Source organism: Colletes gigas, unplaced genomic scaffold, assembly GCF_013123115.1.
Source record: "Colletes gigas isolate AHSC1104 unplaced genomic scaffold, ASM1312311v1 Colletes_gigas_Sc00020, whole genome shotgun sequence".
NCBI classification, from domain to species: domain Eukaryota; kingdom Metazoa; phylum Arthropoda; class Insecta; order Hymenoptera; family Colletidae; genus Colletes; species Colletes gigas.
The window spans coordinates 985,215-1,010,472 of NW_025106649.1; the positions used below are offsets into that span (position 1 = coordinate 985,215).

Genomic DNA, 25,258 nt, shown 5'->3' on the forward strand with positions numbered 1-25,258 from the left:
TCGGTTGAGCAGTTGAGCAGTTGAGCAGTTGCATAAAAATAATAATAATAGTATAACCTTAATAAAAAAATTGAAAAATCTTACAATAATTTTTGAATCAATAATATTAGTATTTACATTGTATCGTTGCGCTGAAAAAAATTATTGCTCATTTTCTTGAATCGATATTCTGTATTTTCGTTTAAGAAAGGGCAACAACCTGTCCCAGTTCCTAGAATCAACCTGTACCGTAAAATACTCAACACGTTACTTTCGCCCCCTGTTACTTTTGTCCACGGTCTACCCTATAGTATTTCATTCACATGACCGTTCGAAAGTTGTTCCACAGGAAATGTACTTTTATTTTATTTGGTCCCCTAACAAAAACAGAACGTACACCGTTAGACTGGACTATAATAGGCTCTTAAATGCACATGCGAGTACTATTTATCTCCACACGAAAAGAACATAAATAAAGATCAGCGAGGTATAGAGGGAATCGTAGGTATAAATCACCTACCATATTGAACTATTCAACGTATTCAAAGTGCAATTTGCGTTCGTCTAATTCGAAAATTAAAGTTACGTGTATCCCTGTTGAGATTCCGGCGTTATTCGGTAAGCTTTGACGTGGATTAATTGGAGTTGATTGCCTCTTGGGAACCAATGCCCGTGACGACTTTATAACGCGACTAATTTAATAGTTAATACTATCGAACTGGATAGCATAATCCGATCGATGATTTCCCGGGGTATCGACTCTGAATCGCGTATCGATTGAATCCCAGTGCCCCGAGGAGCGCGCATGAAATACGCAGTGAACGCGTAGGTACAACTTCTCAAGCTGATAAGAAAGAAGCACTCCTGCAGGCACGATGGTTTACGCGGTAACGGGATCCACCAGAGCGTGGTCGAGATAACCTGAGGTATTACGGCTTTTCTGGCTGATTAACTATGCGCGCTATAAATAATTGAAAATGCACCAGCCGACGCGCGCGGCGTTCCTTCAATTTGCATCGCTCAACCACCGATTATCCTCTTTCGTCTTGATTACAATTTCGAATCGATGAGAACTAATAAATTATTGTCTGGGAAAACGTCTTGTCTTGGACCTGAATCGCTGAAATAATACAGAAAAAATTTATTTTTCGATCAAATATCATGGCTAGAAATATTTAATTTTGAATTAATTTTCCATTGTAAGTTAATTTGAAATAAAAATTCCTTCTTAAGACGTTCGAAGAAACATGTATATTTTAAAAGTGTAATTAATTATAATTAATAGCGAAGATTATAATAGTTAGTGATGCAATTATGATTTAGAGTGATATTTGTGATCGATTAAAAGCGAATGTGATTCAAGATCATCCTGCTCATAAAATTTGTGATTTATTTCGTGTAGCTGCAGACACGCTAAGCGTCGCAGAACAACACTCGATGTCTAGGAAAACGGGTTAAAAGCGACGTCAGCGATGCTGTTACGCCTTTCGACTTTCCCGTAAACATTAATCAAACCGTGAACGCGGAAGACGCTTTTAAATTCAACATAACTAGCCGCGGATGCGGTAAGTTGCCGCGCAATGTTTTACGCAGATGCAAATAAGGGAGAAAAGCTTTAAGAAAAATTGAAAGTGTAATGGGAAATACATTGAGAACTGGAACAATGCTAAACACAGATAGTACACGGCAAGTAAATCATCGTTACAAAATATTTCGATTCAGAAAAAATACTAAACTCCTAACTGAGAATTTTATAACATCGATCAATTATTTAGAATCTTTTCCAGAAGTCTGTAAAAATACCAATAATATAAAAATGTGCTTAAGTTCAAATAAGCATGTACCTCGTGTTTTTGTAGTTTTAAATGTTTAAATGCATAAAAATTCATCAAAATGTAACTTTAGTTTAAATCGCAAATTTTAGTAATATTAATTTATTAAGAGTTTATTTCTATGGGATATTATAACACACATAGTACAAGACGTACATGCAAGGAAAATATTAAGGGATGAAATGGTAATTCTAGAAATTCCGAGTTTCAACACGATAAATTTCAAATATCTCGCAAATAAAGTATCGTTTAGATAAGATACAGATTACGAATCGAGTGAATTATTATTAATGTCACAAATGACGAAAGGAAAGGAGGAAGTGGGCCATCCGAGAAAGCAGAGGGCGTTGGAAGGGGTGGAAATGATAATGAATCCGGTTAATGTTGGGCGACTTTCGCTAATACCTGTAAATAATTCGTATCTTTGAACAAATTAAATAATATTATTTAATTGTTAAGTACTCGTGTGAAAAAATGACAAAACAGTTCTTCGAAACTAATAAAGCAATGCGAGACTCTCGAACAGCATTTTCTTCATATACAAACTTTTACCAAATCTCGTTCGAAGAACAAAATTTCGATATATGTAAAGAAGTTAGAATGCTTGAAATGCGACGATGATGTCAGACGTGCTAAACATCGATAGCCACGAGTTTTATTTTGCATTCGTGTATTAAAGTATACACGTGACACGGTCGTTTAATTTTACATTTATCGTTATATTACTGGACACGTGAGATCCTTGTGAATAAATAAACGTTTATATTTATAATAAACTCATATTGTAAACTGTTTTTACAACGCTAGCTTTAGATTAGAGATACTAAAAGATTCTCTATGGTATCTATACCTACGATCGAAGCTGCCTTTGCTCGTGGTGACTCGTTAGTGCTCGTAGGAAAACTGAAGATCGAAATTCCGGGACGATTGCATCGTGGGATAGATCGCGAATCGGTGGGGATTTCTCGAACTTGATTGGACATTTATTTCTCGAATGAAAAGGGCGATGCCTTCTTCGAGACAAAATGTACGTAGAAAGGTTCCCGCTAATTAAGAGGTAACGGTTTACGATCATATTGTTCCACGAGTCAATGTACAAAGGTATACCGAAATCGTTATTGGCACTCGAATTGTACCTCACGACCGTATCGATCACTGAACAATACACGGTCCTTTCGAAGTTCAAAATAACTGATCTCCGTTATAAAGTCCATTGTTTCGCGTACAATCAAAATTCTAGCAGTACGTGTCACGCGCGAAATTTGAAAAAACTGTAGACTTTATATCGTTTTCCGTTCGTGGTTAAATAACGAAAACATATTAGAAAGTCTTATAATCGTGTAGGAATAAGAGCCTACTGGTGATTTTAAAAAGGATCGATCCGTTTCCTGGAAAATAATTCCCAAAGGTATAATTCTTTTTGTCCCGTGAAAGCGAAAATGCGAAGATAATTCTATAGTTTCAGATATCTTATATGCATTAGAAATGGATTCGTACATTATCCTGTTTAATTAACCTTGCAAATACTGTACAAACCGTGTTAAGAATAATTGCAACATTAATCTCACGTCGTGGCGCATAGATATTCGCGTCAAGTTCGTTATCGCGAACATAAGACACAGTGCAAATCGAACGTTTAAATCTCGCCAAGTATATATTACACCGATATGCCCCTTATGTCATCGGAAAGAACATCGAACAAAGTATAAACGACGTAGCTTTCAATTAAACAGTTTCACCGGTATCACTTTCCCGACTGTTATCGAATACAACGAAATTTTTTAAACTCCATTTAAATATTAAAAATCTCTAAGGACCAGCGTATCCCACGTTTCAGGAGAATTCTAAATGTTGCTCGGAAAAAGTGACCGAGTTGGCATTGAATAACTCGATTGCAATCTGCATTGCGACAGTGTGGTATACCACATTTCATTTGAAATTAGATATCGTTTGACAGTGAAAAAAAAATATTGCTCCCGGTATCTATCTTGCGCCGGTGGCTCGGATCTACTTCCGCGCGACTTCTTTCCTTTTTCGAAAATAAATAATTAACTAAAAGATAATCGCCGCGGAATGACACGGAACGTTTAGAAAGCTGCAACGCTGGTTTAAATATTCTGACACAGCGGGGCAGAAAGTCCGGCGACCGGGACAGGGTTAACTCGAACCGCGGATCCTGCACGGTTCTCAACCTGTCAATTATTATATTCATTGGTCGATTTGTTTGCGCGTGAAGATCTATTAGCGGATACCGACGTCGTAAGGTGGCGAGTAACGCGTTGTCTTTGCTCGAAACACAGAGCACGAGACTCGTGTTCCGAGGTACACGAGGAACAAGATACATATGAGATAGACAAATTACCACGTACGTGTTAACAGTACGTTTAACAGCCGGGGATATTCAGATTATCATCGGGCACGCCGATTAATTTCCTCGCTTCCGATAATCGTCGGCGGGGATCGATCGATCGCGCGATATCTCACGCGGTGACCGCCGTCGCAGTATTTTCATCCGCGAGTTAATAATTGCGAAACGCTAACCGGTTAATTGGCCTCGCCGCGTTCGTAAGCGCGCCACCTACCCGTAGGTCGTGAAACCTCGCGATCGAGATAACGATCGCGGCGATGCCGGAGCATCGAGAGCTCGTAAAAAATGACGAGGGTTCAACAAGAGTAGAAAGCGTCTGGATTTTCGTCTACGGGATATCGTAGCTCAACCTCGAACCTCGTCAATCTTATTACATACTGGCGATAGGAATTCACAGTCAACGTCGTCGATCACGGGCGAAGATTTAAAAGGAGAAATTTATTTTACGGCCGACAAGAGAGAACGATCAATTTTATACCGGCTGAAATCTATATGATACGTATAGTTACTCGTATTCGCTATAATGGTGCTTCGTTATAAAAAGAAAATTGATTCTTGTGAATTGAATTTTTCAAACTGGTACACGTCCACTTAGGACGACGTTCAAGAAACGATACGAGATATACTTTCTTTCTCACTCGTTGACCGTCCGCAGAAGACAATGGCGACTTCGAGGCTCAAGGGTATCCCTGTGTATATATGTATATCTGCTGGTGTCAAATATCGCCTCCGGAATCATGTAAACAGTAGCTTCTTACAAGGATCTGCTAGGACAACCTTTATCGACAAACTCACTAACAGATGACGAGACACCAAAAATAATTTATGAGAAGACCAACGATTATACTGTAACTTTATATCGTACAATGCTTTTTGTCTGTTCACACCTTATACACACAAGTAATTTCATCATCCCGCAGAGTGGAATACATTACTAGACTCGAAAACGTTTAACACAGTTTCTCGCAGTTCGTTGCGTACAGACTGGATTACTATTATGGATAGAATCGATCGTTACGCTTCTATTCTGAATCGTCTTAAACCGCTGACTATTCATGATCGTACTGTGCTCAACGATTTTATTTTTCTATTTAAGGTTTTCAACCATCGTGTCAACAATGCTCGAGTTTAATTGGTTTTAATTATCGACCGAGGCTGTTATATAGCATTCCGTTTTATCGTGACCTATCTTTTAAAAGTGATCTAATTAATTCGGACCCTATTGCAAGAATTTCTAAGTAAATACATTCTGTGTGCTGTACCATTATCGATTTAATCTTTCGAACGTTCTGTAATCTTGATACCACTTTCATCGTAAAACTTCAAACATGTTATTCTCTATCTTTTCGTTTCTTTTATCATTTTCTTTTGCTCTGACGTTATTAAGTTTTAATAGTTTTTTTTTTATAATTTTGGTAATATATGGTGTATTTACGTAAAATTATCATAACTTGTTTTCTACTCGAATATGTATACGGCACATGGCTATAAATAAATATACAGATTCAGAGCCGGCTTCGCGTGGATGCAAATGGCGCACCACATTGGGGCACTTTCTAGCAGCATGAGTGCAACAAAAGGAACAAAAATTTGTTAATTATTAAAGAATTAAGGACAATTATATTTGAATGTAGCTTTCCATACAGACTGATAAATTAATGATAATATTATTAATTTTCCGGTTTAAAAGCAAGGAAAGACAATCTGTATAATAATTTTTATTAGACTAAGTGCTATTGTATCTTGTTCGATATATGCTATTAAGAACTCAGGTTCTATTTAATGTGTAATTTGAAACACGAGACAGAAGAGGGAGCCTAAATTGAAAGTGGTATCGGGGCGCCAATAACTCTATCGTCGGCCTTGTTCAGATCAATAATTTGTCAACTTCTACGGTGTCTGCAGTAAGTACAAGCTGAAACACGCGCCATTATTACAATCTCTCTTCGCTAAGCTGCTGATATGAAAGAGAAGTGCAGAGGGTAACATTTTTAGAAACTTTCAAACGTCGACAGTACTTCACTATTTTTTTCTTTTTTAACACGATATTTTGTATACTCGTACGAACAACGAAACATTTATTTCTTTGATAAATATAACTGTACAGTAGACTGGATCTTGTTCAGGTTCGTTATAATTGAAATCCTGCGAAGCTTTCAGGGTCTACAAATTGTTTTATTTAATTAATATTTATACCATTAAGATATCACAGAGGCGCGGACGCGATTCCTACAAGAGCGTAGTTTCTAATTGCAACCCGAGGCGATCCGAGAATCCAAAGATCCAAGCACACAGAAATTAATCACGGATGATCGCGAACGCGTCTTCTAACAGTGAAAGAACGATCAATCTTGCGTCGAGCGAGAAGACTCACCTTGTAGAGGAAACGAAGTCTCTTTGGTAAAAGTCCCTTATAAAAGATCGAGATCACGTGCACGGTTCGCGAATAGGAAAGCATTAAAACGTGGACAACTGCACGGGGTTTATCGATCAACGGATCAAATATCGGTAAATGCGCGAAAGTCGACACCGTTTAAAAAAAACACAAAACATGAGTACATGAAACATCTCCTTGAATAAAAGCTAAAATATATACTACAATAAACAAATAAAAATTTCACTCTTCGATGATATAAATAGCTTTGCAAATATAATTAAAATATTTATATGTTAATTTTATTTGTTATTACAGAAATAAAATCTCGTCCATTTTGTTTATAAAATAAACAATAAATTTGGTTACGTTGAAAAACAACTGTTTGTCCTCTTTGAATAAAAGCTAGAATTTATATTGCAGAATAAAATATACCACAATAAACAAATAAAAATTTCACTGTTCGATGGTATAAATAGCTTTGCAAATATAATTAAAATATCTATATGTTGATTTTATTTGTTATTGCAGGAATAAAGTCTCGTCCATTTTGTTTTTAAAATAAAAAATTAATTTGGTTAGATTGAAAAACAACTGTAAATTACCTAATCTTTGAATAAAAGCTAGAATTTATATTGCAGAATAAAATATACCACAATAAACAAATGAAAATTTCACTGTTCGATGGTATAAATAGCTTTGCAAATATAATTAAAATATCTATATGTTGATTTTATTTGTTATTGCAGGAATAAAGTCTCGTCCATTTTGTTTTTAAAATAAAAAATTAATTTGGTTAGATTGAAAAACAACTGTAAATTACCTAATCTTTGAATAAAAGCTAGAATTTATATTGCAGAATAAAATGTATCGCAATGAAATAACAGTCATCTGTTATTGGAATAAAATTTCGTCCATTACTAACGGGAACCATAAAACACGTTAATATAATCAAATAAGGAAACCATTTAGGATCGAGAGCGTATCAGTATACATATAGTTGACGCGTGCACGCGAAATTCCACTTGTTACATAACCAACAAACTCCCGTGTTCGTTGATTCATTTTTTTTTTCCGTGCAATTTTACTTCAGAAACGTTTCACGGACTGCTGCCTGATAAATGCATCCTTAAAACCGCCTTGGGGGGATATATCGATTGTAGAATAAGATAATACGAAACGAGTGAAACTGTTGCTTTCCACGGAAATTGGATTCCTGATATTTCTGGAGTTTAAATCCCCCCGGAGTTTAACACAATAACCGTTCGAGCGTTTACCTTGACATAACTTTTAGTACTCGTTTTATTTATATCCCGATAAACGAGTTTCTCTTCGTTTTTAATTTAACATCAGAAATTAATTAACTGCCGAACGTTTTACGGAAATGTTCGAGACCCGTGCAACTTTGTCTATTAAATGCCGCTAATTGAAAATTAGTTCCATCTCGATGAACGTCGCAACGCTTTTAAACCTTATGAAAACGATCCGTGTAAAAATTTTATAATATTCTAAGATAAATTTTCGCTTCCTCGAAAAATATTTTTATCCCATCTTATCAATTTTTATTACAAATGTATTCAGATTTGTTAAAAAGTTATGATTATTTTAATTTTATCTACATAAAGCGATTAACTTTTGTGTATTGAAGGTGACCAAAAATAAGGGTTCAAACGTTCTCATTAAATAGACCATGTTTGTTCAGAGAACATATGCTATAACGTGTACATATACTTGTACTTTGATACTTTTTTATCTAGTATCACTTTATGGAACTAATTTCCGATGTAAATGTTAGAACTGATTAATGCAAAGAGTTAAGCTGTTCGAGAATCATGTCATTACTCAAAGCAAAGGTTTGCAGGGTTAGTCCGCTTCGGCTCTCATGACCTCGATAATATATCAAGTGTTTAGTGATGTAATCAGGAAGAATTTTTTAAATACTATGGGAGCCGAACTCGATTTAACGGGGTTTTCGTCGCTGTAATATGTTCGACAGCTATAATTACTAACCACGATTACTAAACAGCTATGTTCCGAATAGAAAATTAGAATACGCGAAAAATAATTAATTTTGTAACAACATTTTTCTTGTCCAACCAACGAAAACATTGTTATCTTACTCGTATCTTCTCAAACATTTGTAACGAGGTATTTAGAGCACATTAAAAATTTTCGTAGTTATAAAATTTATTCCGAAGAACGGATAATATCAAAAAATATCTAACATGTAACATTTCTTTTTTTCTTCGATATCATTAGACCATTTGTTGTTTTGTTATTTTTTCCTTCTGCACCATTACAAACAATTTCAAATTTATACAGGGAAACATTTTAATGGAAGATTCTGGGGGCCAAAATAAAACGAAAATCAAGAATACTAATTTGTTGATCGAGACTCATCTCATTCACAAAACTGTAAGACTGTCGATAAGTCAGTAAGTAAAGTTTCTCATGCTGAATGAGAACCACTATCATGCGCACGCAGCTGTTCGAGATCGCCGTTCTACAAGCGGAATTGTAAACGTTAATAACTTTTTAACAAAGCCTCAATCAACAAATTGGTATTCTTGATTTTCGTTTTATTTTGGCCCCAAGAATCCCCCATTAAAATTTTTCCCAGGGGTGGTCAAACACCCTGTATACTTAATTTCTTAATTAAAATCATAATGTTCGTGTAAAATCAATTATTGTGAAACAGTATACATATAAATTAAGAAAAAAATGCAATTCTATAAAACAGTAAAATATATGTCGTGATTGTAATATGCAATTATTTATCGATTGTCAAAGAAAAAAATAAAGAAACTAGAGAACGTTAAAGAAGAATCACACTAACATTCTGAACGCGAGAAATGGTATTGCTTTCTCGTATAATGTTGCAGAATTGAGAATTACCGATGCGAGAAAGTATTCGCATAACTAATATAGCATTGATTGCGTCATTGCGTGTTAGATATTTACATTAAAATAGAAAATAGCACGTGCTACGCGTGTAAAACGTAGTTCAAGTTTTTTTAGTTGTTTTTAAGTCACAATAATTATCATTTCAAGTTACGAATTCTATTTGGTTACTTTATTATCGTTCACCATCATATCGTTTACTCGATCCAACCATCAAACGTTTAAATTATAAATTTAAACGCAACGGGAGAATATACATTTCGTTCTGCCATTTACCAATCTCATTTAGCGTTAATTTCGACTATTAATTACGAAAAGATTACAATTCCTCCAAATTATTTGCCAAGGAAAACAATTTTGCCGATAATTGAAGAACCTCGCGAGAGTAAATGCCAAGAAATTACACCTATGAACTACCCGTAATTAAACGAACATTTTATACATAACTATTAAAGTTGTGAAACGAACGTAAGATTTAATTAAAGAGAAGTTAAGAAAATTTACTTCGATAATTACAGTTACATCAAAGTAGTCTAAAGTCTAAAGCGTATGAAATTTGAGTTTATCGTTTATTTTATGTTACACTATATTTTAATAATATTAAATATATTATACATATACAAGGTGTTCGACCACCCATGGGAAAAATTTTAATAGGAGATCTGGAGGCCAAAATAAGACGAAAATCAAGGATACTAATTTGTTGATTGAGACTTCGTTAAAAAGTTATAGAAACACTTCCGGCCACACGGTATATTTTCGGTAAAGAATTTTTTTCTCGTAAGTACGTAGGATTTCGGGAGTATGTGTATTCATAAAAAATGATTGTAATTGACCCCCGCAACCGAAAATAATTTTTCCAGAACGATTTGAAATTTTTTAATTTTGTCGAAAAATTTGTCCACCTTCCTGAATTTTTGTCTCAAAAGTACGTAGGATTTCGGGAGTATGTGTATTCATAAAAAATGATTGTAATGGACCCCCGCAACCGAAAATAATTTTTCTAAAACGATTTGAAATTTTTTAATTTTGTCGACTTTGTCCACCTTCCTGAATTTTTTTCTCGAAAATGCGTAGGATTTCGGGAGTATATGTATTCACTAAAAATGATTGCAATTGATCCCCGCAACAGAAAATAATTTTTCCAAAACGATTTGAAATTTTTTAATTTTGTCGACTTTGTCCACCTACTCGAATTTTTTTCTCGAAAATGCAAAGGAATTCTGAAATTCGTCTATTCACCAAAAATGACTGTAATTGACCCCCGAAACCGAAAATAATTTTTCCAGAACGATTTGAAACTTTTTAATTTAATTTTTTAATAACTTTTTAACGAAGCTTCAATCAACAAATTGATATTCTTGACTTTCGTCTTATTTTGGCCTCTAGAATCTCCCATTAAAATTTTTCCCAGGGATGGTCGAACACCCCGTATATGATTTAAGTCAGATTAAATTAGATTATTATTTATTTAATATACTTCAAAATAACATAATAATATTGAAAAAATTATAGAAAAACATTAGCTGTTCTAAATTTTCAAATTTCAAAGCGCCAAACTGCCCTTTTACTTCATAAACAATAAATTTCTGTTCACTTTATGTAGGTAATAATATTTCATTGAAAATTTATTAGTCCCCTTAACGGTCGCGAGCACGGTGCAAAATTGAATAACTACGTTACTGTCGACCGGTTAATAGTCGATTAGAACCGATACAAGAAAAATCTAACGCCTACTATTTATGGATACCCGTATACGTATGTACTTAATAACTCGACTTAAATTACGTAGACACTCAAACAAAATATTAGACAACAATTTCGAATAACAAATAAAAGATGATGAGGTTTCATTCCGTTATTTATTCATTAAAAATTACTATCTTGATTATTAGGTGACAGTATATGTATTTCACATGCACTGTATCAGAGCACCACGGTAAGTAGTAATGAAAAAAAATTACAAAAATTAATACTGATAAAACATGTATTATATCTAAATGCAGCTTTCCACACAAACTGATAACACAGAAATTGATAAATTTATTAACGAGTCTTCCTAGTTTAATAATTTACAGACCTGTCCCGTGCTGATGCGTGATTGGAGCGCGTTAGTAGATTGTCGACGAAACCTTTCTAACTTCTAAAATATGATACAAGTCATGAATACGTATCCATAAACAAACTGGTATAACCACATTGCAATCGCAATGTTGCTTAAAGATTAAATTACAAAGGCTTTGCCGACAGCCTATAATAGAAAACAGGAGAATATCCCTGAAAGGAATTTAGATTTAACGAATTTGAGTACTTAGAGGTTAGAATTTTTAAAGGTTATTTCATAAATTTTTTTACTTACTGATTATCACAAAGAACTGAAAATCATAAACAATAAATAAGCAAAATTTAATCTGTAATCACAAACACATATATTGCGAATGCGAATAGGTATTTGCAGTATCTGTATACAGAATTTGATGGCGCTATCTGGTGTCAAGAATGGAAACAGCATGTCTACAAACTTAGACGTTTCGTAGTTTAAAACTTCGACCGTAGGTTTAATTTTATGTTCAAGCGTTGAAAGTAAAGAGTATAAAAACTATTACTTTCCCGATTGTTATTAAATACATACGAGATGCATATTAATTTAAATTTAAGATCTTTTGTTTCATTTATTTTTAATTTACGTAAGTAGAATAAGGCTGATGCCAACCTTGTTAGAAACACAAACAGAAATTCGATTAATAATAACGATCTTCGTGCTGACCCTGCTGCGACCTCTCTCGCGAAACAGATTATTTACGACTTATTACCATAATACGTTACGGCTAATACGAGTATACACTTGTCGAAGTAATATTATAACCGTATATTATTTAATACATTCCCATACATTTTATTTCCTTCCCCTGTTCTTTAACGCGTTATAAACATGATCGATGTATGCACAGCGGATTATATGTACACATTGTGTTGTACGATACATGTAATTATAACACGAGAAGATTTGTACGTCTCGCGTGCTTCGTACGTATCTAGAAACCACCTGTTCGTATAAAGGGATCGTTCACCGCGAAAGGAAAGAAATTCTTCCGATGTTTTTCTTTTATCAAATTAATATTCTTACTCTCGATACTTTGCAAAATGAATTTTCGAATTTTAATTTCACTTACTATAAATTACCGTATCGAGCAGACGTGTGTATATCGAAAAGCAAAAGACTCACCAGAATGTGTCCAATACTCGGTAGAATTCTGACACAAGACCGACCAGTCGTTTTTTAAATCCTTAAAAGACGCCATGTCGATTGACAGGACCCGTTCCTTCGACACCGGTTAATCCGTTGACTCCACAAGGAAGAAATCAAGTTTTCCACCTTGTCACAACAAGGTTGTGTTGTACTTTCTGTGTCACATCCGAAACACAACCACACTTCCCGGTTAACGTTGAACGGAACACACGGTTGACACGAAACTTCACACAACATACGCGAGCAACGTTCCGAGAAGAGATAAGAAATAAAGTCAGAAACACGGACGAACACTCAAAGCAGTCAACGATTACCTTACGACACCCAGTTCTGGTTTGCTGTCCTTTCCATCCTTGTCCTTTCTTTTACCTATACAACAGTATCTCCCGCTCTTTTACGAGTCTGACATATGTACAGCTATCCTTGTTTCTCTACTTTCATTTCCCGCCAATATGTATCACTTTTCATCAGAGGTCGATATCGTCTACACTCATATTAGCTTGTTATGGATCAACGTATCACAACCTAGCTATCATTTAAACCGGCCATTTTGAACTAATTACGTTGTAACAACTGGTTCGAAAGAATTTAAAATATTTGTCAACCGTACATGTTACGACACCACGCATGCTCAACTTTTAATTCTTTTCCAACCAAGTTTCTATTGCAAACGGAAACTCGCAATCGATACTATCGAAATAATCGAACGCAGAAAATAAAAATTTCTCTTTTCTTTGGATTTCAAGTAAGTAAACGACTTTATCATTAGTTGAAAAGTATATTTTTTGGAAGTTTTAATTAGCTGTATACGCTTATATTGACATTATTGTTTTACATTGTTATTAATGATATAACGAATATCGATCTATATAAATAACGTACGTACTTGATGTATATTATAAAATACGTAAAATTAAATTCGTGTAATAATTAATATTCGACAATATGAATTATTTACAGTCTTTTTAAATTTTTTTTACTTTCAAAAAGCCAGCTGTATTTGAAAAATATTTCGCGTTAGCTTCATTTATTTTCTTTTCTGCTGCTTGCGGATTTACAATTTCCAACCCCTATAAATGAATAGACATTTATTTTAATTTCGAAAGTTCTACCTAGGATTTAGGAACTTAATAATAATGATGCTATAGTTGGAATTAAAAACTACTAATAATATTAACAAATATTTCGAAGTATCGATTAAAATCGGCACTCTGTGTATATTATTAATATTACTTTACCTGCAGTGGAGTAAACGCGACACTAGATGCTGTACCAGATACTTGTTTTTTGACTGTCGTACTACCACCCCATTGCTGTTGCTTTTGTAAATTTTTCTGAAGCGTTTTCGATATCCGTACTTTTGTTTTTTCATCGATTTGAGGTAATCTAATACGACCCGTTCCCGCCTTACCAATTGTACCACGCGTATAGCCTAAATCTTCTTGATAGGCATCGTTCTCAATCTAAGTATACAAATGGATAAATAAATAAAATAATAGTATAAATAGTACAAAATACAAACTCGAGAAACTTACATCAGCAAAATTCATTCTGTTCGCGTGTTTTCTGAATTCAGTAATCGCATAACGTTCTTTCATTTTTCTGACACGTTTGCCACCTCGCTTCTTACGACCTGGATCAATAGGTTTTGGTAAAGGTTTCACAAATTTTACAGGCGGCGGTTCTTGTAGCTTATCTAGTTTTTTCTCAATTTCTTCGCGGAGCATTTGACCAATATGACCATCCGTACTTTCGTGACAAGCATCTACCCGGGCAGCTAACATACTTTTCGCCCCTACGAGTCTCGCTGCTTTTCTTCGTAAATCCTAAAGCGACGAATGAGAAACAATAACGAAACGATACTACACTTAAAAGACATTTAAACTATAAACACATGTTATTATAGATCAACTTACAGGCGGAGTATCTTGTACGATATCGGAATAATATATAAAACCAGTATGAGGTAAAGTCGCTACTTGCGAAAATCCGGACAGTGTAGCTTTTTGAGATCCTAAAACTAGAACATTGCAAGCTGGCATTTTCGAAAGTTTTGTCAAACCTCCAGCAACACCTAGAGTACAATGTACAATATATAATAAACTAAGTAACCGAATTTTGAAGTTTTAAAGAAAGTACATGTGAGCAAATACCCATAATTTTGGCTGCTGTGGACGCGCCGACTATTACAGATAGATTTGGAGCAATGAATGCCATTCTACTTTCAACATATTCAAATATTTTCAGTTTACAATTGTTTAATTCTACCGCCATATCACAAGCCTCGCAAATAGCTTCTTTTTCATCTTCCGTTAATAACTGTCTGTAAATAAGGTAATTTTATTTTCAAAAATAATTTAGTTACACATACTCTATAAATTTTTAATTTGTTATAAAATATAATACCCTTGTGTGGTTGATGCGGTAACCGAAACAACCATTATTGTTGCCTGAGTAAGAAACTGTTGTAACGTTTCATTATTCTTTGCTCTGTCTAAGTCATTTCCCAATTCCCTAACAGTCATTACGTATTCTAACGGACCGACAACTAAAGACTCTAATTCTGGGAATCTTTTAGAATATTTATCCCTAGTAAACCGATGTATGGTAGCTGGAAAATATAATGTATGTTATGTATAAATATAAAAACATTGCGCAAATGTTTATATATAACTTTAGTTACATACTTATTTCATCATCGATATCTACGGCCATGTTATTAGCTTCAACGATAAGCTGATATTCTGGATCAGACTCGACAGGTCCAATAATATCTACAGACCTCCTGAGAACTTTACTGTATTTTTCTATCAAACACATTACTCTTTTTAACTGATCGGAATCACGCAGTTTTGCTAATTCTCTTACAGAAGCTACTTTTACTTCTGAAAGTATAATATAATATAATATTATTGCTTTGTTTGTATCTTCTTTGATATAAATTAGACGGAACATAACCTTATTTTACAACAAAAAAAAAAGCAATGAAACATTTTTTTTAAGTAAAACTTGAGTCGAGAATCCACTGAATGTTTGAATCAGGTTACATTATTCTTTAATTTGAACATACATCCTACATGTACATTTAATCCAAGAAAGTAAATAATATAAAAAATAATTAACCTTCTTCGATGTGTTTGGAAACCGAAGCCGGAATAAAATCCGGCTCCGGTTCTTCCATGACATGATCGGAATCATCGTTTTCCTCAAGATCTGCTAAAAGTTCATCCGCTAACGACATGATTTCCTTAGAAAAAAAGAGTTTGTTAAAAGTGCAAATACACTTTTAACCTCTACCGCTTGACAACTTCGACCATCTACGGCAGCGTCATCTATGCGATGCAGCAAGTTCCGAAACTTCTATGGAAAATCTCGCGGCGTTCTCAAAAGCAAATAGTTGGGATTGGCCAGCATCGATATTTGTCGCATTCACCAATCTTCCGCCTCGTTGTCGCTTCTTGGAAGCACAATTGAAAAACCGGTTTTTGGTAACAGAAATCGGAAGTAAAACGATACGCCGCGCGACGAGAAAGAAGAATGGAAAAATGAATCATATCCTCCCTACCTCATAACCAAAACCGTCGTTGACGCACGATGTTCAAGAGGGTTCGTCGTAGCGCGCGTTGCAGTATCGACAAGGATAAAGAAAAAAAAAGAAAGGTCTTCCGACGAATGACAGCGCGCAAAACCGATCACGCGGCCGAACCAAGAGGTGCGCTTTCGGTCGGTGTCAGGGACCGTTCGCGTGTGCGTGTCCACGTATGTGTGCGCCAGTATCTCACAACAAATATGTCGTCGTGATGGGGAGTACGTTTTCCCGTTTGCCGTTTCGCATATTTCTTCCCCCGCGTTATTATCATGTAGTTCGACATAGGTGAACTCTTGCGTGTGTCTCGTCGAACACGTTAAAAGTACAGGTGTGTACGCTCGTGTACGTGTGCGTGTACATGTTGATACGACTGTTAACCGAGGAAGAAGTTTTCTGTATCGAACGCTACGAGGGTCGTTTCATACTCGAAGATAAAGCCCGATGAGAACGATGCGCGAGTTAGTTCTCTTCCTCGGTAATTAGAACGATTATTTAATCATGTCCAATTCGCGAGGAACCAGAGAGGATCGTGGGCAGCCAACGGCGTGAGTCTCGCGATTAACGGTAGGTGTGGAGTTTCTCGTACAGAGTCGAAGCGACGACGTGTGTAACGTTGGGTTCAGCGGTCGCGTTCCCCGGCTACGCCTAGGTGAGAAATGCGGTTCTGAATCGCGACGTGCGCCGATCCTGTGTAATCGCGAACAGGTTGTTTACGGAAGGGGTGGTCCCTTTGTTACGTGCATCACGTTACGATACGATACGTGCTCGTGAACACGGACTCGTGTACGGGTACGCGCGCGCGTGTGTGTGTATGCGTGCACGGTGTTTAACAATCAAGGATATATTCCTTTGGAAGGACGGCCTGACACGGAAAGACGGAAGGAAGGAAGGAAGGAAGAGGAGGGTAGCAGGGTAGCAAGATGGCGGGGTCCTTAACGTGGTCGTGTACTTGTTGCCTGCGGTTCAAGTTCAGCCCCGAGGAGATCGAGCAGCGTTACAAAAGTCAGGAGATCGATCGGATGCTGGAGAAGGATCGTCAAGCTCTTCGACGACAGGTCAAGCTGCTGCTCCTCGGGGCGGGCGAGAGCGGAAAGTCGACATTCCTTAAACAGATGCGAATTATTCACGGAATTAAATTCGAGGTAGGACATCCTCGATTTCTGGACGAGATGGGTTTCGTTTCTGGCTTCGTTTCCCTTCGACGTGTCTCGCCGAACGTGCTCGTTATTCTGGCTAACGATTCTACGTCGATGCCGTGACTCCGTTCACGCTCAGAAAATTCCAATTTTGATTTCTAGGTTCTGTCACTGTTGTTGTAGGTGTTTGTCTAAATGCATACCTGCAAGAAAATGATTGACTTGAACATGCTATTTAAACGCATATGAGAAAGTAGGTCTGAAGTCCGAATGAGTAATCTTTGTAATTTTTAGCTACCTGTTACATATTTTCATTTATGTAGAAACATGGTAGTGTTCAGTTTTACATAAATCACTGATATACAATTTGGTTTCCTCAAAACTATGTTCATGTAAATAACACATTTAAATAAAAGAAATACATATTTAAATGTAAATTACAGTATTTACAACGTACAGTTTGGTGTGGACTAAGGATGAAGAACTTGCAGTCTTTTCATGCATTTTGTTAATTACAAGTCCTTGTTATTCATTGAACAAAATACAGACAAAAAATAAACTACTAAATTGTTGGCTCGTTTATGAGTTTCCAAAGAAACATTAATTTATATCTAAGTATCAAAATTCATTGTATATGAATTATGTGGCCTTATGAAGTGATGTAACATGGTCTTCTAATGCCAAGAGATTCCCTATTCTTGGTATAGACCGTTAAGTATACATATTTCTTATTAGTCTGTTTGTTTTACGACTTATCATGCTTCTACTTACCAAATATAGATGTTGCACAAGAAATAGATTGTAAGCTATATATAAGAAGGTTATAGAACGAACATATGAATCTCTTTAAATTGTTATTTATAATTGTTTAATAAATTACACTTCTAAGTAATTACATACCATTTATAAATATGGTACTTTTATTATTCATAGTATTCCTTTTCCTTTCAGCCTGAGTTAATAAAAGAATATCAACATGTAATTTATCAAAACATAATTAAAGGAATGAAGGTGTTGGTGGATGCTCGTGATAAATTAAATATTCCTTGGGAAAATTCTAAAAACTATGATATCGGTTACCAGTTGCTGAAATTTGAAAATACTATGGTACTAGATGCTAGATTGTTTCTCCATTATGTACCAGCTTTGCAAAGCTTATGGAAAGATGCATCTATCAGAAGGGCCTTTGATAGACGAAGAGAATTTCAATTAGTAAGATATTTTGTACTAATTTTAATGTTTTGTATTACTTTTACAGTGATTGTTGTTAGCCTGTTTGCTGTTCGCATAAATATATAAGATACACACATTTAAGTATAGAGATAGATACAAACTATATTGAATCTGTTTTTATATGTTATACTTTAAGAATATATTTTCCATTTCAGAGTGATTCAGTTCAATATTTTTTGGACAATCTTGACAGGATTGCTAGAATGGTAAAGTTCAATTTGCTTATAAATATCTTGGAAATTGGAAAAATGTATTCGTATTATGAAATATTATCAAATTTCTTTACAGGATTATGTACCCACGCATCAAGATATTTTGCATTGTAGGAAAGCTACAAAAGGGATTTCAGAATTTGTTATACAAATTAATAATATACCGTTTTTGTTTGTCGATGTTGGGGGACAAAGGTCTCAAAGACAAAAGTGGTATCAATGTTTTGATTGTGTTACTTCGATACTTTTTCTTGTGTCATCATCCGAATTTGATCAAGTGTTGTTAGAAGATAGGTGTGTTTTAATTACACTGACATTTTCGCATTTAAAACGTGATAAAATTGTTATACAATATGTCTCATTTACAGAAGAACCAATCGATTGGAAGAATCAAGAAATATATTTGACACGATAGTCAACAATATGATATTTGGTGGAGTGTCTATCATTTTGTTTTTAAATAAAACTGATCTGTTAGACAAAAAAGTGAGATCACCCGATACAAACGTTCGTTGGTATTTTCCGCAATTCACAGGGGATTCGCATTCCATGAAGGACGTGCAAAATTTTATATTGGATATGTTTATATCTGTTAAAAGGGACCCAAGAAAGCCACTTTTTCATCACTTTACTACTGCCGTGGACACAGAAAACATAAAAGTTGTGTTCAATGCTGTCAAAGATACAATTTTGCATAGAAATTTGGAATCGCTGATGCTCCAATAATGATAAGTGTATATAAAAAATGAAACGACTTCCGATTTGAAGGTATGCATTCAACATTTAGCGTTTGGTACATAGTAAAGTGAAATTGTAGTTGAAATAAGTATTAGGACATTGATTAGAGAAGAATGTTCTGGTAAGACAATACCATTGTGTGTGTACCTATGTAAATCACGTGATTACTTCTGTTTATAACGGTAAATTAACGTTTTCATGATAGTTTTATACAAACAAGTAAAAACTGCCTAATGAAAACATACGTTGAAAATTTTTACTATGTACATACATATATATACATGAATATACGTATATTTATATACATGTATATATATTATATACGTACCAATAAGACATTTCCATCCTTTTTTATAAATATTAAAGGGTTGTAAGAAGACTAGACACTATTGTATATAGTAACTTGTATTCTATACATTGTCCATAATAATGGTTTTACATATTTGTATAAAAAAGGATCAGTTTGCTAATAGTTTAGCTAAGATTTTCTATTTTGTACAGATATTTAATCCAACGCTTCTTTTTTATATTAAAATGTGTAATGAAAACACTGGTCATATAACCAGTCTTCGCAAACATAAGAGTAACTTATTTTTTACTTAAGATTAATTATCTTTGTTAACATTGAATTATTAAGTAACAAGGAAACCAAATACTAGATCCATGCCATATAAACCAAATGAAACTAACCAGTTTGTGTTCAAATTGCTGTGTGCAAAAATTGTAAATTTTTAGTTACTGTTTTCTTCTTTAATTTGAGTTCAGAATTGCACACAGGGTTTCGATATTTCTCTATAATAACATGACTTTTTGTACTTTCATGTTCGTTATATTTTTGATTCGTCGTTTTTGTACCTTTAAATTGATGTTCTGTTCTTTTCAGTTCACAATAAATTACATTTTGTAAGCAGTTATAATTAAAATTAATATAATTCCGATAGTGAAATATTGTTCTTTTGCGTACACGCGTGTTTCGTTTACGATATAAACATCCAGTATTTCGCACGACAAATTATACAGAAAAATTTATGACAAAATATAATAACCAATGTTTCAGTTTGTATTAAACGATTAAGTCGTAGCTGTTCTGCTAAACTTCGATTTCGATAACTGGTTCTTATTTCAACATTACTATTTCTTTAAGAAAATTTACATTAATCAGTATTATTATTTCTTGTATACAAAGATTCAAACAAAGTTGGTTTTTCATTTTGTATGTAATAGCAGTTCAACAGAATTATGTTTAATTTCTTATTTTATAAACGTACGATTAACCTCTTCCCGTGGTATATTTACCTCGACAAAATCCTGGCCCAAACGTTAGGCGTCAACACGCGGTAAACAGACCAGACTGATGCTATACTGCTTTGTAACAGAGATTATAAGAATCGTGACCGACTCTTGTGGCGTACCGATAGGAACTAAAACTCAATCACGAACGTGATTTGTTGCCGGCGAGCCTGGCTCGTGATGTTTACGTTTGGGCCGACTTTCTGTTCGCGAGTCTGGCTCGCGATATTCTGCTTTGGGCCAAAATCTTCATCACGAGTCAGACTCGTTAAAGTACGGGAAGGGGTTAACATTAAATAGTTGCAAATATTTCTTTATATACATTGTTGTTCTCATGTTTCGTAAATGTTTGGCAGCCAGCATTATCTAATATAATCAAAATAGAACTACTTGATTGTAACAAGGATAAACTATTAAGATACTTGTTTTGTTTAATACTAAAAGGTCATACATTTCGAAATTTTCTAATATCAGGAAAGATCGTCTTAAATTGAAATCACAAGCATCGCTATAATCAAGATTTTATGTAATAATGTTTATGATGAAACCAAAGAGTTCTTTTCTACAAAATGTAACGTTATAAATATTTTTAAAAGTGTAATCATACTTGTGCATGTAACTACTTCAATTTGCCGTTTCGATCATTTATTACATAAAATCTTTGTTTCCCTTTTTCTTTGTATTAAAAGATAAGAAGAATCCAACATATTTAAAGTAACTTTATTCTGGATCGCTTATTTCTAAAATTAATAAAAATCAATATTTTGTTGTGTTTGTATATAAGAAGTTTTAGATGTAGTATAATAATACAAAATGTTAGGAAGTTGAAATTTTTGCATGGTTTATATTATGCAAAGACAATGAAAAACTTTGACAATTGGTGTATTTTCTTAACTGATATTTTTACATTCCTATAAAGTTAATCAGGTTCACTTTAATTGATATTCTTAGAATATATTTAAATTGTACCACATTTTTTATAATGTAGGTACATTTATTAATATCTCCAATGGAGTTATTTGCTTGAAAAGTAAATGATACAAAATTTTATACAATTTACACGTCCTGCATATACAGAAATTATCTATCGATTATACTGTTGATTTAACTAGTTTTATCCGAATATTCGATCGAAACAATTCTTCGTACAATGCAACTAGGAACACAGAAATATAAAATTACAGGAAAATATTAGCTAATAATGGTACTGTTAGTCATATTTAACGCGAAAATTCGAGTATACCGACATTAAATTGTTTCATAACAATTCGTATAAATTTCATTACGTATTTTATATTGCAACTACTGTATTTCCTTTTCCATTATTAACTGAATATAATTTACATATACTATTACAATTAGATTGAGTTTTATTAGCTTTTTGTACGAAATCGCGTTCAATTTATTGAAGTAATTTATTATACCATTAAATATTTACAAATATATTTCAAATTCACATTTTATCGTGCTAAAGTGGTACACGATTTTTGATTTTAAAAAGTTTCTTGTTTATGAAAGTAATTATATCAAATTTAATATTGTACATTTGCCACTACTATTTTTGCATTTCTATAATGCTCGATGAAAAGTTAATGTCGGTGTACTTGATTTTTGATTAGGGTGTCAGACCTGGACACTTTTAAAGTGACGTTATTTGAAATATCATTTCAAAGAACACGTTAGTCTATTTTACATAAACATTGAAAATAATAAATTCTGTATTTTAAATTCTTTCTCTTTGTGTCATCAATATATTGAAACGATAACGAATACACTTAATTGACATTATTCATATTAGTTTCATTTCAAATAAAATTTGTCCAGGTCTGTAGTACGTACAACGTTGCTAGTTCTATTGCGTAAAAAGTTGTTTTGATCAGATAATTATCATTATCATATTATTGATAATGTGTGTGTATTCGGTTCACAGTAATCATAGTATCCGCATATTCGGATACTAATCGGTTAATAGCCCGGTTATATCCGGGTTTCAAGGCCTCTACTACCAGTACTCATTGCGAGTAACATTTGAAACTTTTATAGAAATATTTTAAAGGAAAGTATACTCTTGATAGACCAGCAATCTGGGAGTCCATGTAGATAGAATGTGTACGTAAAATTTCTCTATCTTATACAAAATTTTCATAATATTTATGAGAGGTCGGAAATATGAACGTGCTCTTTTAACGTGTCATACCTCGGATTGTAGGTTTCGATGAACTGTTTAAGAAACACCAACCACCTTTTGAGCGTAAATGATTAGAGATAACTGGAGTTGAAAGATGAAGATTACGATATTTTGGGACGATGGATGATACAAATATTGCAATAGTACGGTGGTACCGTCCATAGAGCGTTGGTTCATACAGTACTGTTCACATGACTTATTAAAAATGTTTATATTCAATAGTTTTAAACAAGTCATGCATTTATATAATTCGTGTTGCATAAATAACCTCTCTCAAAAGCATTTTGTGTTTATTAATACTTAAAAAAGTCATACAGGAAATATAAATATGTTTATGTGATGCAAAATCAGTCAAATTAGTTTTATAATATTTAATCGTCCCACATGTTTACAATAATTCAGTCAAAAGATAACGGGCCAGGTAAGGAGTTCAATATTTTCTTTTTTTTTTGTTTTTAACTTAATCTGCCCTTTAGAAATTTGTGTAAAATAAATTTCCTTTCCTGGTATGTAGCTCTTTTTGTACATCCTTTATACTTTTTATATTTGAATATCTACGAATATTTAAGCGAACAGTACTGTAAATCAGAAGACATTTCACGTCTTCGACCATTTTCCTTGAACATTTCTGTCCGTCATTATTGAATTTTTAGAATCGTTTATCTTGTCCAGAAAGGAGTGTTTCTTAAACAGCATGTTTTTACTTCCGATTCTCTCCTCGGATCTTTTTCTATGCGTACAATTTATTTTATAAAGATTTAAACGTGACATATTTTTAACCAGTTCGGGGAAAAAAGTATCGCGGACATGTTTCACGAGCAGTTTTATTTGGGACACGAAGGAAATTGTTATTAAAATTTAGTCGTACACCGATTTACATCACACCATGTATCATGCAAGTTTTCCGTCATGCTGTTGTAGAGTAACGAAAGAGAAAAAAAAAGAAGGAAAAAGAAAAAAATGATAAAATGCCGCAAGTCATAACGCGCAACATGTTCAAACGTTTTATTGTAATGCGAACTGTGAAGGCATAGTAACTTTGTGATAGGATCTCGCGAAAAGTAAAGAGGAAATGATTTTTATATTTTTAGAGGCGTCAAAATTTATTTTAATCCGTTCAATCTAATCGATTTTTATGCATTTCAGTCTACGTGAAAAGTAAAAAAAAAAAAAAAAAAAAAAAAATGGAATTTATATATTCTATGATTACGATATCGTTGACGATGATACATCAGTGTTTTATATATAAATATATATACATGCGTTTAAAACGATTTTATTATGATTTGTATTATATTTACATTAGGTACTTTTATATGCATACCTACATTCTCAAATCATGGGAGACAGACATTTGTAAACGGTCGATTCTCTTGTAATACGATCGTAAAAGGAAAAAAAGAAAAGAAATTGTAATTACAACGAACAATAGCTGAGGGGTAGCACTGTGTGAAATTATGTTTAAATATTTGTTACTTAAACTTTCCCAATGATCGATTTATTAACTTTGGCTTTAAATCTGAAAAACGAACTTTGTTTACAATTTACATTTTATTCCCATTCTCTCTTTTTCATTCTTCTACAACACTTATCCGTAAAGACATCGTAAAAATAAAATAGCCTCTAGATTAAACTATCTTAATGCTACCCCACATATTGCAGCCTGCCAACAAGTCATTAACCGTGTTAAGTAAAATATTTATACAGTATATAATAAAAAAAAAAAATGCATCTTAATAAGTTAATAGCAACGAACAATATTTTTACTATTTCTATCGTTGGATAATTATTTATTAACAAACACCTGCGAAACGAAATATTTTCTTGTAAGCTCGTATATAGTGCAGTAAAAAATATAATAAAATGGATAGAGCAGTCTTTTGACCTGCACACGGCGAAGCAAATTGTTTGAATACGATTTTCAGATGTTTTTTACACAAAGCGCAATTCTTATACAATTTCGAAGTTTTTACTATTTCCATCTCGCAATATGTACGAAACGGAACTTAGTCTGTCTGTTAGCGACAGTCATTTGTATATCCGAATTATATTTTATTTGCATTTTGCTATACATGATCTAAAGAATGTAGATATATTGTGCCTTTTGTATATTGTATATTTGTATATAAACATATTTTACATGAAATATTGTAATAATGTAATCTATT

At 33.8% G+C, this 25,258-nt stretch overlaps 3 protein-coding genes across 3 annotated transcripts in view; 1 reads left to right on the forward strand and 2 right to left on the reverse strand.

Moving 5' to 3' along the window:
• Positions 1-12,846, reverse strand: part of LOC122400862 (cerebellar degeneration-related protein 2) — a 111,492-nt gene extending 98,646 nt beyond the window's left edge. Inside the window, exon 1 of the mRNA XM_043402586.1 lies at positions 12,681-12,846. Within this exon, the coding sequence (XP_043258521.1) occupies positions 12,681-12,756 (76 nt within the window). The 5' untranslated portion in view covers positions 12,757-12,846. The remainder of the gene's footprint in view (positions 1-12,680) is intronic.
• An 817-nt stretch (positions 12,847-13,663) lies between these two features.
• On the reverse strand, positions 13,664-16,102 carry LOC122400794 (U4/U6 small nuclear ribonucleoprotein Prp31). The gene is made up of 8 exons (XM_043402456.1): positions 15,828-16,102; positions 15,392-15,589; positions 15,111-15,315; positions 14,858-15,027; positions 14,621-14,778; positions 14,240-14,530; positions 13,943-14,167; positions 13,664-13,774 (listed from the first exon to the last, which is right to left on the reverse strand). The coding sequence occupies exons 1-8, from the start codon at positions 15,943-15,945 to the stop codon at positions 13,670-13,672; spliced, it is 1,470 nt and encodes a 489-aa protein (XP_043258391.1). The 5' UTR covers positions 15,946-16,102; the 3' UTR covers positions 13,664-13,669.
• A 343-nt stretch (positions 16,103-16,445) lies between these two features.
• On the forward strand, positions 16,446-24,494 carry LOC122400909 (guanine nucleotide-binding protein subunit alpha homolog). Its single transcript, XM_043402646.1, has 6 exons — positions 16,446-17,435; positions 18,381-18,641; positions 18,818-18,868; positions 18,951-19,168; positions 19,243-19,642; positions 22,833-24,494. The coding sequence occupies exons 1-5, from the start codon at positions 17,214-17,216 to the stop codon at positions 19,598-19,600; spliced, it is 1,110 nt and encodes a 369-aa protein (XP_043258581.1). The 5' UTR covers positions 16,446-17,213; the 3' UTR covers positions 19,601-19,642; positions 22,833-24,494.
• The last annotated feature ends 764 nt before the right edge of the window (positions 24,495-25,258 follow it).

What these genes read in the sequence shown, in the direction of transcription:
- LOC122400794 (XM_043402456.1), bottom strand. Translation starts at nt 15,945, where the DNA reads ATGTCGTTAGCGGATGAACTTTTAGCAGATCTTGAGGAAAACGATGAT. An exon ending in AGATATCGATGATGAAATAA is followed by an intron (nt 15,316 to 15,391) that starts GTATGTAACTAA and finishes TATATTTTCCAG; the next exon opens with CTACCATACATCGGTTTACT. An exon ending in CACAGCAGCCAAAATTATGG is followed by an intron (nt 14,779 to 14,857) that starts GTATTTGCTCAC and finishes ATTGTACTCTAG; the next exon opens with GTGTTGCTGGAGGTTTGACA.
- LOC122400909 (XM_043402646.1), top strand. Translation starts at nt 17,214, where the DNA reads ATGGCGGGGTCCTTAACGTGGTCGTGTACTTGTTGCCTGCGGTTCAAG. An exon ending in TTGACAGGATTGCTAGAATG is followed by an intron (nt 18,869 to 18,950) that starts GTAAAGTTCAAT and finishes ATTTCTTTACAG; the next exon opens with GATTATGTACCCACGCATCA. An exon ending in CAAGTGTTGTTAGAAGATAG is followed by an intron (nt 19,169 to 19,242) that starts GTGTGTTTTAAT and finishes TCTCATTTACAG; the next exon opens with AAGAACCAATCGATTGGAAG.